This window comes from Narcine bancroftii, chromosome 8, assembly GCF_036971445.1.
Source record: "Narcine bancroftii isolate sNarBan1 chromosome 8, sNarBan1.hap1, whole genome shotgun sequence".
NCBI classification, from domain to species: domain Eukaryota; kingdom Metazoa; phylum Chordata; class Chondrichthyes; order Torpediniformes; family Narcinidae; genus Narcine; species Narcine bancroftii.
The window spans coordinates 13,184,159-13,198,856 of NC_091476.1; the positions used below are offsets into that span (position 1 = coordinate 13,184,159).

The window sequence follows — 14,698 nt, forward strand, 5'->3', positions numbered from 1 at the left end:
TTGCGCGTATGATACCTCACCTATTACAGAGGTGAGCACAAAGACCTGTTCCATTTTTTTCCCGTCATTGTAGAAAGCAAAGTGCCAAGTTCCTGAATCGACATATTCAATGAATCCAGCCTCTTGAAGGGTCATCAAAATCAAATTCTGTGGTGTGTTTTTCGGCTTCTCTGGAGTTTTCATCTCCTGCTTAATCAATTGCTCGCCATCCAAGAGCTTCACAAAGTCAAACTGTGAGGGGACAAATTAATTAAATATTCTTCACAACTTAAAATCATGTTGTAGACAGCCTATTTTCCTTAGGTTCTGGGTCAGGATTGTCTACATTTAATGCATTTCAACAATGACATGCTTTACTACTAATGGCCTAGGTTTTGTAGACCATCTGTAATTATTTTTCTTATCAAAATAGATGCTATTCACAATAAATTATTTACAAACTGTTCAGACTCTTCCAACCCTTCATTTCATATCAAATATATTTCCATCACTGTACATTGTTACATTCATGTCTATTTTCAGGAATGCCACCATGTCATTATATCCCCCCTCTGTTGTTTGAGGGGCATCCCTTTAGTCCCAACCCCTCATTGGCCAGTAACGGAGGGACTCTAAATCAGCCATTCTCAACAGGGGTGACATTTAGCACATTTGAGGGGTGGGGGGGGGGGGCATGGACTATCATTTAAAAAAAATGTTTTTATGTCATCAGTTGGAGAGAAGTACAGAAGAAACCAACAAATTGACTACTTCACAGGAAAGGGAGCCTATAAAGTTTGATAAGAGTCCTAAGGTGGTCATAACCAAAAAAATGGTTGAGAATATCTGCTCTAGACAGTGGTCCTTCATCACAGTGCCCTTGCATTGGCCACACCAAGTCTCACTCAATCTGTCAGCAAGTACTCCTGCAGCCTGGAATGTGCCAGTCAGTAGCTTTCACTCATTGACATCACCGTGTACTGAAAGGCCTTCAGATTTTGGGCAGAGAAAAGTGCGAATTTCACCAAGATGATGGTCTTCCAGCAGTTCTTGGATGTCTGACTATGTGCACCCCCAGGAACAGCCCGTAAATCAGCGTATCCTCTATCTTGCTGCTACTGGGGATGAACTGTGACTAAGACCTTGTATCCTTCTCCACACACTCTTAACAAATCTCCAAAGAGGTGGGTGACTGCCTCCACTCCACCACAGTCATCTTATGGACAACATACATTGTGGGTGATGTTCTGCTTGTACACGAAGGATCTGATTTGGAAGGCTTATCACATTGCCAGCCAAGCCAAGTCCCGGTACTTGTTTGTGCACAGAGGCGATGATGCATTCCACCAGATGTCATTGATGGTGTGCTTCAGGAACCAATCATTTGTGTCCATCAAGTCCTCATCTCTCAGTATCTGCAAGAATTTCCATGCTGACAAATGTCTGATGACCTTGTGATCAAAGGTGTTTGCCTAGAAAAACTTTTTCACTAAAGATAGGTCCCTTTTGACAGGGACATGGTGTGGCAATGGGGCCAGGCCCATCCTTTGCAACACTTGGGACAGGTAGAAGCAGCACACAGCAGCACTTGGTGCCCTTGTACTTTGGTTCCATACACGTCCTGATGCAACCACACAAAAGGTGGTCAACAGGATAAGAGCCATGTTGGACATGCCCTTGCCCCAATTGTCTGGTGACTTGGAGATGATGATCCTTCAGATCCTTTCCATCTTAGATCCCCATATGAACTGGAAGACTGCTCTGGTGACCACTAGGGCACAGGTGCAGAGGATGGGCCACACTTGTGCTGATAAGTGTGAGGTGTTTCATTTTGGTAAGAAGAATCAGAACAGGACATACGTAGTAAATGGGAGAGCATTGATGAATACAGAAGAGCAGAAAGATTTAGGAGTAACGGTACATCGTTCCCTGAAGGTAGAAACTCATGTGAATAGGGTGGTGAAGAAGGCTTTTAGTATGCTGGCCTTTATCTATCATTGCATGGAACATCGGAGTTGGGAAGTGATGTTGAGATTGTATAAGGCGTTGGTGCGGCTTAATTTAGAATTCTCTGTGCAGTTCTGGTCGCCTAATTATAGGAAGGATATAAACAGAATGGAGAGAGTGCAGAGAAGATTTACCAGAATGTTACCTGGGTTTAAGCATCTAGAGTACAGGGAGAGATTGGGCAGATTAGGTCTTTATTCTTTGGAGCGTAGAAGGTTGAGAGGGGATTTGATAGAGGTATTTAAGATTATGACAGGGATAGACAGAGTGGATGTGGATAGACTATTTCCATTAAGAGTAGGAGAGATTGAAACAAGAGGACATGAGTTAAGAGTTAAGGGGCAGAGGTTTAGAGGTAACATGAGGGGGAACTTCTTTACTCAGAGAGTGGTAGCGGTGTGGAATGAGCTTCTGGGAGAAATAGTGGCGGCAGAGTCAATTTTATTATTTAAGAAAAAGTTAGACAGGTATATGGATGAGAAGAAGGTGGAGGGTTATGGTCATTGTGCAGGTAGGTGGGACTAGAGAGGAGTGTTTGGTTCGGAGCGGACTAGAAGGGCCTAATGGCCTGTTTCCGTGCTGTAATTGTTATATATGTTATATTATATATGTTATATTATATATGTTGTACATCAGTATGGAGGGCACCCCAACCTGATGACCAGGTACTTCCTTGTTGAGAGGGAGTGCCACACCCACAGACACAATTTCTGGCAGATTGTTGTGATCTGCTCCAACCGATTGATGTTGCATGGCGCGATACCTCCAAACCACTTCCACAACACCTTCAGGTAGTCCGATCCAACTGAGAAGGGGATGGTGGACTGGCTAGACCAGTTACAGAAAAGCATTGCCTTGCTTTTCTGGTTTACCCTGCTGCCCGATGCAAACTCAAAATTCCCAAAATGATCATATGCTTGAACAGAATATGGCGACATTGTCTATTACAGGGAGATCTTGACCTGAGTGCCTCCACTGCTTGGCAACATCACCCCACTTATGCGCATGCCCTTCCTGATTGATTCAGCAAAGGATTTTATGCAGCTAACAAATAAGAAAGAGTGGGAAACCCTGCCTGACTCCAGACGCAATGGGGAAGCTATCTGTTTCCCACCCATTGATTTGGACTGTGCTATGGATGTCCATGCAGAGCAGTTTAATCCAATTACCGATTCCCTCCCCAAAGTTCATTTTGGAGAACACATCCATCATGTACACATTTGATATCTGGTAGAAATCCTTCTCCTGGTCTAAGCTGACCAGCCAGGTGTCCTCCCGCCTGTTCTGCAGGTAGACGATTGTATCTACAGCATGAGGCTGTCAGAGATTTTCCTGCTTGTAACCATGCAGGTTTGGTCTGGGTGGGATCACCTGCCGCAGGACAGACAATGATATTAGCGATAGCTTTTGACAGGATTTTGTAGTTCACGTTTAACAATGGGTCTCCAATTCCTGATATTCCTCCTTCTCCACCTTTTATAGATGAGGGCAATGATGCTCTTCCGCATGGAGGCTGACCCACTGCCTGCCAGGAGCATAATGTTGCATGCTTCCAACAGGTCTGGGCCTACACAGTCGCTCAGAGCCATGTACAGCTCAGCAGTTAAGCTGTCACTTCCACTTTTATTCAACTAGAAGGAATGAATGGAGTCTGTCAGCTCTCCAATGGAAATTGGCTGTTCCAAACTCTTCCACGCTGTCAATTAAGACGTCTATGATCCGAGGACATGAAGTTTTGGGAGGCCATTCTGTTGATCTAATTAATTTAATTTAGACATACAGCACGGTAACAGACCATTTTGGCCCATGATGCCATACTGCCCAATTACCCTGCTACATTTTGAAGAGTGAGATGAAACCGGAGCCCCGGGGAAACCCTATGCAGACACAGGGAGAATGTACAAACTCCTTACAGACAGTACGGGATTCGAACCCCGGTCCTGATTGTTGGCACAGTAACAGAGTTGTGCTAACCACTAGACTAACCATGCTGCCTTAGTGTTGTACAGTTCAGCATGAAAGGATCTGCTGATCAACTGTGTATCCACTTACAAGGAGGTAACTGAGCCATTCTCTTCTTTAAGGCTGTAGGTCATGGAACTCTCTCTGTTAACCTTATGGAAGAAAGAAGTAGGAGTATGACTCATCCTGCACCATTTTAAAGACTCCAGATAGGAAGGAAATCTTGGACGACTCCAAGGTAAATAGTGCAGCTTGCTGGCTCCACCTCTCCGCATTCATCTCTCACGTCCACTCCTCTCAACTGCAGAATGAGGAATTGCTGCTGGACCATCTGGAGTTGGCTCAGTTCCCTCTTCCACAGTTTTGATCTTTGAATACTCTTGATGATCAAAGAAAGAATGCTTTCCTTGGTTGCTTTCCACCAAATCACTGGGGAGTCAAGAAGGATTTCACAGTTCTCCAACCAGCATCTTCCTTCTTTAGTTCCTCTACGTTCTCTGGGATCAGCAACTTCACATTTAGCTTGTATGTTCCCCTGGCCACCTTATGGTCCTCCTGTAGCAACATGAAGCGTGAAGGAGGAAGTGGTCAGAGAAAAACTCCAGCATAATGTTGGTGGTTCCTGACCACGATGACTTTCGACACAGACGTTTATCCAAGTCCAGATTGAGGCATACAATCTCAACTAGGTCTCTGGCTTTGCTTCCCCTGCAGGGTTTGCTGAAGGCATTGGGCAGCTGGGCATCCTTTACCATCTCCATCAGAAGTCTGGATGAGCTGTCCAGTTTGCTGATGGCAAAGTTCAGCCGCATTGATGATGCAGAGTAACTAGCCTGGACGCTGCCAGTGACAGTGGGAGCAGCTGGAAGACAGCTAGCCTCTCACTCCAAACAGGCAAAGGCATACATATTGATCAGCCTCAGCGGGGTGTCACGGTACTTTAGATCCACCATGAGGAGATGTCCCCCAACAACCTCCTTAACCTCAGTGATTACTAAGTTGCCTCCCCGCAGCAAGATACCCAGACTGCATGCATAACAAATGTTCTCCACCACTACACCGACAACCAACGAAGCCACCATCGTGACCATTTCCAATATTTCCAGAGGTGTTGCAGTCCACATTGATGTATGAAAATCACTTCTGTCTTGACTTTGGCAAGGTATTGCAAGGCATTTACATATCGAGTATTTGTGTTTAATACAGCACATGTTGAAATTGGCTATTTTAATCTCCATTGCTATTTATTAGAGTCTTCAGTTCACAATCCTTATAGAACATTTTCAATCAGCCTGTGCCCTCATGCCCATCGCTTTGGTGAACTTCAGCAATAATTTCCAGCTCAGAAAAAAGAGGTGCTGTTCCTCTGGGGGAGGTGTCTCCTCAGGCGAAGCTGATGGTGCCACTGGATGAGAGATCCAACTGCGGTCCTGCTCCTCCATCTCCTGGTTGTCCTGTCTTTTCCTTCTCCTGGAACTGGGGAGTGGTGGCGGAGGGGGGGGGGGGGGGGGGGGCGGCAATCACATCTAAACTGTTCCTTATCTACTAGAGCTGAGGGTCAACAGCCTCTGCACTGTTCCTGGTCTCCAGGAGTGGGGAGGCCTCTGTACTGCTCCTGGTCTCTTGGAGCTGGGGGGCTGTACATCTCACATTCAGGCTTTCTCTTTAATGCTTTGTTCTCCTTCTTTTCCCCTCCACCTGGGCATTCCTCTGCCTTCATCCAATGCTCATGCTGGCTTCATCCTTGGAAGGCTAGAGGTTGTTGCCTTCTGTTTGCACCTTGACCCTTTTCTTCCCAGTGCTTACAGGCTCAGTTGCCAGTTTCTATGTGGGGCTTTCTGGATTTTCTTTACCGTTAGCCTTTTTCCTCTGCAGCTCCCTCCTCAATCAACTCAAGAGGGGCCTCTGGCATTGTGGCTGGGATTTGAGGTCGATGTGGTTGTGGTCTTGCTCTGCCTGGTCCAGGTCTCTATAGGATTCTCTGTCACAGTTGATGGTGCTGGTGATATTGGCCCTATCCCCTCATGTTGCATGGGCGTAGGTAGCTATCTATTTTGGGCCGTTTCTGTAGGGGAGGCCTGCTTCCCCACACAAGCTAGAATACTTGCTCTCTGTTCAGCCCTTGGTCTGGTGGACTTCTTGCTTGCAGTTATTGAAGAAGATTGGGCTGCATTGGGCTGCCCTATGCCCAGGTTTGTTGCTGTTCCTGTGTACCCTAGGCTGTCTTCCATAGACTAAGTACCCACAGTTTCCTCCAATAGTAAACACCCTGTTGAGGAGGGGGGGGGGGGGGGTCCTCTCTCAGCTTCACTTGCCATTTGTTGGTCCCTGTCCCATCGACATAGCTGCCCAGGAAGGTGAGAACATCTACCTCTGGCACATGTGGGTTGAACATGTTCGGCATTATCGCTCCTTCCTTCTGTGTTACAAGGGTGAAGAGTGGCTGCGCCTTGAATGGAGTGAGTGTTGAGCCACGTTCCCCTTCTCCTGGAAGTCCCAGTGCATTCTCTGCCATCCTGCCCAGGATTTGAATGTCACACCTAAATGACTGTCATCCCTGATGTCATGGTGGCAGAATATGTTCTTTGCCTTAAACTTGCAGCATTTCATCAAGACCTTCCTGATGAAGGGGTCCTGTGAAAATGGAGAACATTCACCCAGGTCCTTCACTTCCACCCGAATGGTGTTTTGGATTCTTTGTCCTCCCGAAGGGTTTGCTGCTGCAGCCATCGTCGAGAGACTGGTGTAATGGATAACCAATGTTTTTGGTCCGAGCCTTTCTTCGATAGAAAGGAATGTTTTGGGCCTGAACTCTTCAACAAAATGTGAGAATAAAGCAGTGTTTTGGTCGTGAGCCCTTCTTCAAGGTTTATGTAACTGACATTTTGGGCCTGAGTTCTTCTTCGAGATAGGAGCAAAAAAATATATTGAAGGGAACCGTGGATACTACAATCGAGACAGCACATCCCAGTGTGCGTAGGAACCTGGGCATGTGGCGGTCCAATGAGTCATCTGCAAGCAGAATGGCTACCAGAACAAGGACTGCGCAGAGAGTTATTGTGGCAACTTGTGTGGGGAATTGGGCCACCTCGACAGAACCTCTGCAAAATGGGTAGCCACCTACACACTGGCAACAAAAGGAGAAATGGCCATCTCTAATGTTTCATTACTTCGCCATAAGGTCATCCAAGAGGAACAACATGACATGAGGGGGAACCCTCTTGTTATACTCTTTTAGATAATTGTGCGTCTTGTCAGATTATTTGCAACACAGTTTGGTAATGAAACATTTTGTAAAGTCATGAATGATTTTTGTGTGCAGTCACAATGGAAGAGAATAGAGAGTTTTCATTTTTGTTAAGATTCCAGTGACAGTAATTCAGACTGTATGATTTTTGATAGATACTTCAATTATTTTTGAACGTGATGAAATTTTTTATCAGATGAGTCAAACTCTTGGCATCTTGAGAATTTGAATTCAACTGAAGAAGAAATCTCTGTTAAAAAGTTTTTTCACTCTTGTAAATTGATTCATGAATGTTCTTGGAAGGGGAAAAAAAACTTTTGTCCGTGTGTAAATCTCGACCCACATCAATGTAGTTGACATAATTGATTTCTGTGAAAAGCCATTCAAACTCCAAAAAAAATCTACCACACATATCGCAATGGTTGAAAGCATTGGCTTAACACTTTAATCTCATGAACGCTATAGATGCACAATAATTGACATTCTGATGGGTAATGTTAATCTCATGAGAATTAAGATTTCTTGGCAACTAATTACATATCAACTTTGGCAATCCAATTTATGGAATTCGGTCAGACTATATTCTCACTACATTTTTGAATCCTGGTGCATCTAATGAAATAAGTACTTCTCCGTGCAATGTCACCTTGTCTTGGTGGAGAAGCTTGTGTGCTCCTGAGATCCTGAGAGCGACATGTTCTGGAGCTATGTTCATGGTAAGGTCACCCACAGCAGTAAGGTCAAGGGTGAGGTCCCTGACAAAGAACAATCCAACCAAGACCTCAATGGCGGAGCAAGCAGAAGAAGTTACTCTAATCTCAACGGCTGTGAAAATGGATGAAGACTGCAACAAATCCATCAGCTCCAATCATCGTGGTTTTCATGCCATTGGAATTAGTTGGTTGATTTGTGAAGTGTCGTGTGTCTCTTGGAGAGCAACATTAAGTACACATTCAACAAATACATGCATGGGCATCTGCGCTTTATGGATCAACTGAACGAAGGCCATCATCCTTGACTACGAGAGATATCCACAATGAATAAAATAAGCACATGTGTAGATTCACATCTACCCATTTGCAATATATTAATTTATAACCCACGAATAAAAAGCATTGGGACAATTACCTGAGTGTGTGTGGGTGGAAGGTTCCGTCGACCATAAATCCCCAATAAGGCATCTTTTGCCAATGAAACATTGAATTTCAGATAGAGGGGATGGTCCGTAGTGACTTGGAAACGCCAGAATAGACCTGGGGGAATGGTTTGCATCACCTGCATTCCAATATCTACTTCTCCCGAGTCGATGGCTCTTCCTCGCTGAAACACATTCACAGATTTTCCTGAAAGAAATGCATAATAGGAAGAGAAATGGTTTGACAACAGCATGATCCACTGGAAAGTTCAAATTGCCATTTAAGTATTGCATTTATGCCCACTTTGAGAATGAGAACTCAACATTGCCTAAAAGTATCCCTGCCAAGGCTGAGGACCCTGTGTTATCTGTCGCTGAAGTCGACGTCAGAACATCATATAAGAGGGTTAACTTTCGCAAGACATTAGTCCCTGACGGCGTACCGGGTAGGGTACTGAAAATATGTGCCAACCAACTAGCCAGAGCACTCCAGGACATTTTCAACCTCTCATTACTGCAGTCAGAAGTTCCCAACTGCTACAAACGGGCATCAATCATCAATCCAAGAAGAGCAGAGTGAGCTACCTTAACGACTATCATCCAGTAGCAGTCACCCCTCTGCAACTGAATCCTTGACTTTCTCATTTGAAGACCACAATCAGTACGAATTGGAAACAAAGTCTGCTCCTCACTGATGATCAGCACAGGCGCACCTCAATGATGCATGCTTAGCCCACTGCTCTACTAGTAGGAGTAGGCTTTACTTGTTGCCTTAGGAAAAAAAACAAGATAATGTTTCCCTGAATCCCCGGGTTGACACAAAAACAATATAACTACAAACAGCGTAGGAAGTGCAGCACCATGTCCTGAAGAAGCTGCTGCGAGAGACTGCTGTGCCTCCATCTTGGGCCCTTTGCCGCCACTATCTCCCCGCCAGTCAGTGAAACATCACAAAACTCTCTCGCTTACACCCACATCTCCAATTACACACAACTACTTAAAATGTAAATATATATAAAATGTAAATATATATGAAAATATATATATAAAAGTCCCACGATACATTGATTTTCAGAGTCTGGGCCCTGGTTACAGAAGAGACAGGTTGAAGTATGTGTTTAGGTGTTAAAATGTCCACTGGAGACCGTTCACCTGATCAGAAGAGGTCGCTGCAGTCGACTACCATGCCACCATCCAGGCCAGGTATCCTGGCATCTACTGGACTCTGGATGTTAAATTGTCTTTTTTAAAAGGAAAACCACTCTCACAGTTCACCGTCTCTTGAGGTCAAAGACATAGAATCTCCCCCATGAGGCCCCAGTGATCTTAGATATGCATCTTCAGGACCACTGAACTAGGCCCATGACTTTGCAGCTCTGAACACCTCAGAAGAGCTCCTTCGACTGCACCACTCCATCTCCATGACCCCCTGGAACTGGCAACGTCAACTCTGGAACCAAAGGCCACATCACCCCACTAGAGGCCTCGAACCCCTCAGCCTTTTCGAGTCTGCAATGTAAGCTCTGTCCTTCGGTAGTCACTTTGTTCCAGGCTCCATCGTCATCCAGTCAAAGATTGAGCAAGGCACCTTTGGTTGGGGTGGGGTGGGGTGGGTGAGTTCCTGTAGCACCTGTTCCGGATACCAATGTATACCCATGACTGTGTGGCACAATTCAAATGCTATCAGTTGCTGACAGAATCACAGGTGGAAATGAGAAAGCATATAGGAGGGAGATAGATCAGCTCATTGAGTAGCATTGCAACAACAACCTTGCACTCAATGTTAGCAAAACCAAGGAAGTGATTGTGGACTTCAGGAGGAAATTGGGAGAATCGAGGACATCTACAGTTGTCCTCCATAATGTTTGGGACATAGCAATGATATATAGAATACTAAAGTTTTCATGTTTAGTACTTTGCTACCTATCCCTTGATTGCAATGACTGCTTGAAGCCTGTGATTCATGGACATCACTTGGTGCTGAGTATCTTCTCTGGTGATGCTCAGCCAAGATTCTACTGCAGCCATTTTCATCTCCTGCTTGTTTCGGGGGCTTGTCCCCTTAGGCTTTCTCTTCAGCATATGGAAGGCATGCCCAATTGGATTTAGATTGGATGATTGACTTGGCCATTCAAGAATTTTCCAGTTTTTAAGCTCTGAAAAACTCCTTTGTTGCTTTTAGCAGTACGTTTGGTGTCATTGTCTTTTTAGGATGAAGCACCGTTCAATGAGTTTGGAGGCATATGCTCAAACTTGAGGAGATAAGTTGTGTCTATTCACCTCAGAATTCATTTTGCTACTCTCATTAGTAGTTACATCATCAATGAAGATAAGTGTGCCAGTACCTGTGATTGCCGTACATGCCCAGGCCATAACACCCCCCACCACCATGTTTCTCAGATGAGGTGGTGTACTTGGGCAGTACCTTTGTACCTCCGCTCTTTGATCTTACCGTCCCTGTCCACAAGACCTTTTTCCAGAATTCTGCAGGCTCTTTAAATACTTCTTAGCAAACTGTAATCTGGCCGTACTGTTTCTATTGCTAACTATTGGCTTGCATCTTGCAGTGTAGCCTCTGTACATGAAGTCTTCAGTGGAGAGTAATCATCGACACGCCTATTCCTACCTCCTGTAGAGTATTCCTGATCTGTCGGGGATTTTTCATTATAATGAGAATTCTTCTGCCTTAACCTACCAGCCCCTTTCTGATTACTGAGCTCACCAGTGTGCACTTTCTTCTTAATTATGTTCCACACAGTTGATATTGGTAATCCTAAGGTTTGGGCGCGGTGTCTTATTGTTTTATTTTCATTTTTCAGCCTCATGAAAAATGGCAACTTCAGACTCTAAAGGTGATCAAAAGCCATGTCCTCTTCAGTCTATCATCAGGAAAAAAGTACAGGAATCTGAAGTCAAGCTCTCAGCGGCACAAGGACAGCTTCTCCCTCTCTGCCATCAGATTCCTGAACGAACAATGAATCAGAGACACTGCCTTATTCTTGCACTATTTTAATTTTGAAAGGTGGTTTATATAAATGTTCGCCCTGTGAAGCTGCCGCAAAACAAAACAAGTTTGTGACAGTAAATTCTGGTTCTGATTTCTGAAGTGGAAACATATCAGAACCACATCACACTAGGCTCTTTGGTTGGGTAGAAAGCAGATTAAACATACTTAGTTTGGATCAGAAATATCTCATCCTACATTTGAAGTTCCTCTACATTTTTAAAATCAATAGTCTTTGTTTCCTTTTAACATTTTATAACGACTAATCACCCATTTCTGATCCAAGTTACTAGATTCTAGTTCTACAGGTATACCCCGCTTTACAAAGCTCGAGCATTCCTAGGAAACCTTTCGCAGCACCATTCACTACTACTGGAGGCTATTCTCGTAAAAGTGAAAACCCATTCAAATCCTTTCGTAAAAGCAAATGTTTGTAATTCAAGCATTCATAAATCGGGGCATACCTATATCTTATGTTCACATGAACCGTTCTGGTAAAGATAAATGTGCAATATGTATATTAGAAATATTAACCTTGCTGGTTATTCTTTACTTGGTCATAATATATACACATCAGTCCATGACCATAAGAACTAGGGCCAAGGTTTGGCCATCTGGCCTGTTGACCCTGCTCAATAAAATCATGGCTGATCTGGCCCTTAATACCCGTAGTATGCAAAAATCTAAAAACTCTCTCTTAAATATTTTAATGAAGCAGCCTCATCTGCTTTCTTGGGCAGAAGCCGGTGAGAATAAATAATTATATTCACATCTGAAGAAGGGCTCAAGCCCAAAATGTCAACTGCCATTTGCTTTCCATAGATGCTGTGTGACCTGTTGAGTTTCTCCAGCACTTATAAATTCTGGATTATATTCATCAGAAATTTGGGAGATTTTCAACATTTCCATTGCCAAGTTTTTGGTATTATTTTATTTGGAATTAATAATTTTGAGGATACACTGGAGGCAAAACTGGTCGAGATGAAGCATTTTCCTGTTTCGTTATCATGACGTATCATTGTCACTTTCAGGTTGGAAAAGGGTTAGAGGATCATATTAAGTTAAGCAGCCTTAACTTTGAATTCTGAGAATGCCATATTCATTTCTCATGCTGTACAGACTTAGCACGCAATAGCACCATTTATTGAATGGATTGACAAGAGAATCAATAGCCTGGATTTTGCAATTGTAGTGATGACAAACTGTCAACATTTAAAGTTGCTAACTTCTGAAGTTGATGGCACTACCTGGTGCAAGCATGCATAGTGTTAAATGTAGAATGCTGTCAATGTGAAATGTTTTCCAGATTTCTCCAGCATAGTCTAGACAAACCAGCAATTTGAACGGAATTTCTGGCACTTATAATTCCTGCCATGAAGTATATTGAAAATGTTCTGATTTGTTATATGATTTGTTTTAATAGATGCTAAGCACAAATTGCCCAAATATTCTCGCCTGAAGAGACTGATCTGTTTTCATCCCAGAAGCTAAGTAGATTCAGATCTGGTCCAGATGGGTAGTTGAAACTCTGAGAATATTATGCACTGCTGCTTTTCTTGAAGATGAAGCAACTGCCACCAAAATATCCAACTTCTAACACGTGCCAGCATGTCACAATGACCTTGAGAGAGAACTGGTCCAAATTGCTGCTTTTCATTTTGTTGCATCTGAATAAACTAATTCACACAAATAAATATTTCAGCATGTATGCCAAAAATACATTTTAAAAACATAATATTTTACCTTCAGCGTTAACCTCATGTGCGTTCTAATCTTGATTTAGTATTTTATAAAGGGATCAGAATTTCAATTCCAAAATTCCTTCTTTGCAGTTTGTAAGAACTCCTCAATGTGATGCAAACATTATTGTTTCCTGACATCAAGGATCCCCTTATACAGAATATAGCATCAAAAAAGCCTTTGATGCATTTTTGAGGACAGCTTTTAGAAGCTGATACTGAGTACTTCTGTGGGATATTACCTTCATTTATTTACCATGCATCATGGCTCGTAACGAAGAATGTCACCATTTAAATATTTCTATTCTCTCACATGAGAGCGTAATAAGTCAAATGTGCATTAAGATATTCAGTTCTTCATGCTTGCTCTTCCATTATAAAAGATGACATATGATCTTTTACTTCAGTGAAACCCTATATCTTTTGATTCTTTTAATATCCAAAAATTCATTGATCTCCAACTTGGACATATTCATCAACTCAGCTTAAACAGCCCTTTAGGAAAGTAAATTTTAAAATTTGCTTCCCTTTGGGTAAGAACGTTCTTTTCACTTTGGTTGTGAAAAGGGTTACCCCTGTATTTGGAGACGGTTAATCTCCTGGTTCCAGACATCCCACTCAAGAACAACCCTGTTTCTGTATTTATCCTGTTCAAAATTTTGAATGGTTGGATGAGATTACCTCTCATTCTTATAAACTTTAGAAGGTATGGGTTGAGTTTAGAACATAGAAATCTACAGCACAGTACAGGCCCTTCAGCATGTGTTGTGCTGACCTAATAACCTACAATTTTCCAACTGTATAACCCTCGATTTTTTTCAGTTCCATGAACCTATCTAATAGTCCCTTAAAAAGATTGTATTGTACCTGCATCCACTCCCATTGCTGGCAGTGCATTCCATGCTCCCACCAAACTCTGTGTGATATTCTTACCTCTTCCATCCACCCCCGTATTTACTCCCAAGATCCTTAAAACCATACCCCTGGTGTTAGCCAGTTCAACCCTGAGGAAACGCTTGACAATAAGATGGCCACTGTATCACGTGGACTCCCTCACTGCAAGAGGATCCAGGTACAGTCTGCCCTGGGCAAAGGGAAGCTGGAAGGACTCTACAGGTCAGTTTGGTTACTCTTTCTTTTCAGTATGAAATTCTAATCATGGAAATCAATCCGATGAACATTTGCTGTACTTCTATACCAAGTTGTGCATTATTAGATTGGGAGAGCAGCCATGGGCACCAGGCATTGGTGCACTTCTAGAACTCTGTGCTCTATACTTCATCAAGGTTCCTTTTATTCTCATGTAATAATACATAAATATACAGGATATACTTCAACTTCTGTCTGTTCTAAGGCAAAGAGTCACCATGACTATTGCCCAGTGTCCCTAACAATGAGAAAAGAAACAAAAGAGAGTGCGTTCAGAGACACCAAGTGTCCATGGATTCACCTCCAGTACTTCCATAGCCTCTGCACAGACTCCAGTTCCAACCATTGGCAGTTCCAAAGCTCCAATACGACCAGGAAGATTTCAATGCCCAAGGCCCTTCGGGAGCCATTTTTGCCCTCAGCATCATCTCAAATCCATGTTCAATCATCTTACCACTAACATATCAAATTGGTTG

The 14,698-nt window shown here is 43.3% G+C and overlaps 1 protein-coding gene across 13 annotated transcripts in view; it reads right to left on the reverse strand.

The window, feature by feature from the left end:
• Positions 1–14,698, reverse strand: part of tenm1 (teneurin transmembrane protein 1) — an 832,896-nt gene that overhangs the window by 215,090 nt on the left and 603,108 nt on the right. For all 13 annotated transcript variants that reach the window (XR_011342879.1, XR_011342876.1, XR_011342875.1 and 10 more), the window contains exons 8-9: positions 8,324–8,538; positions 21–231 (exon numbers count right to left, since the gene is read on the reverse strand). Coding sequence is in view for 8 of the 13 variants with exons in the window: in XM_069892937.1 (XP_069749038.1) it covers positions 21–231; positions 8,324–8,538 (426 nt within the window). In the remaining 5 variants the exon portion in view is untranslated. The remainder of the gene's footprint in view (positions 1–20; positions 232–8,323; positions 8,539–14,698) is intronic.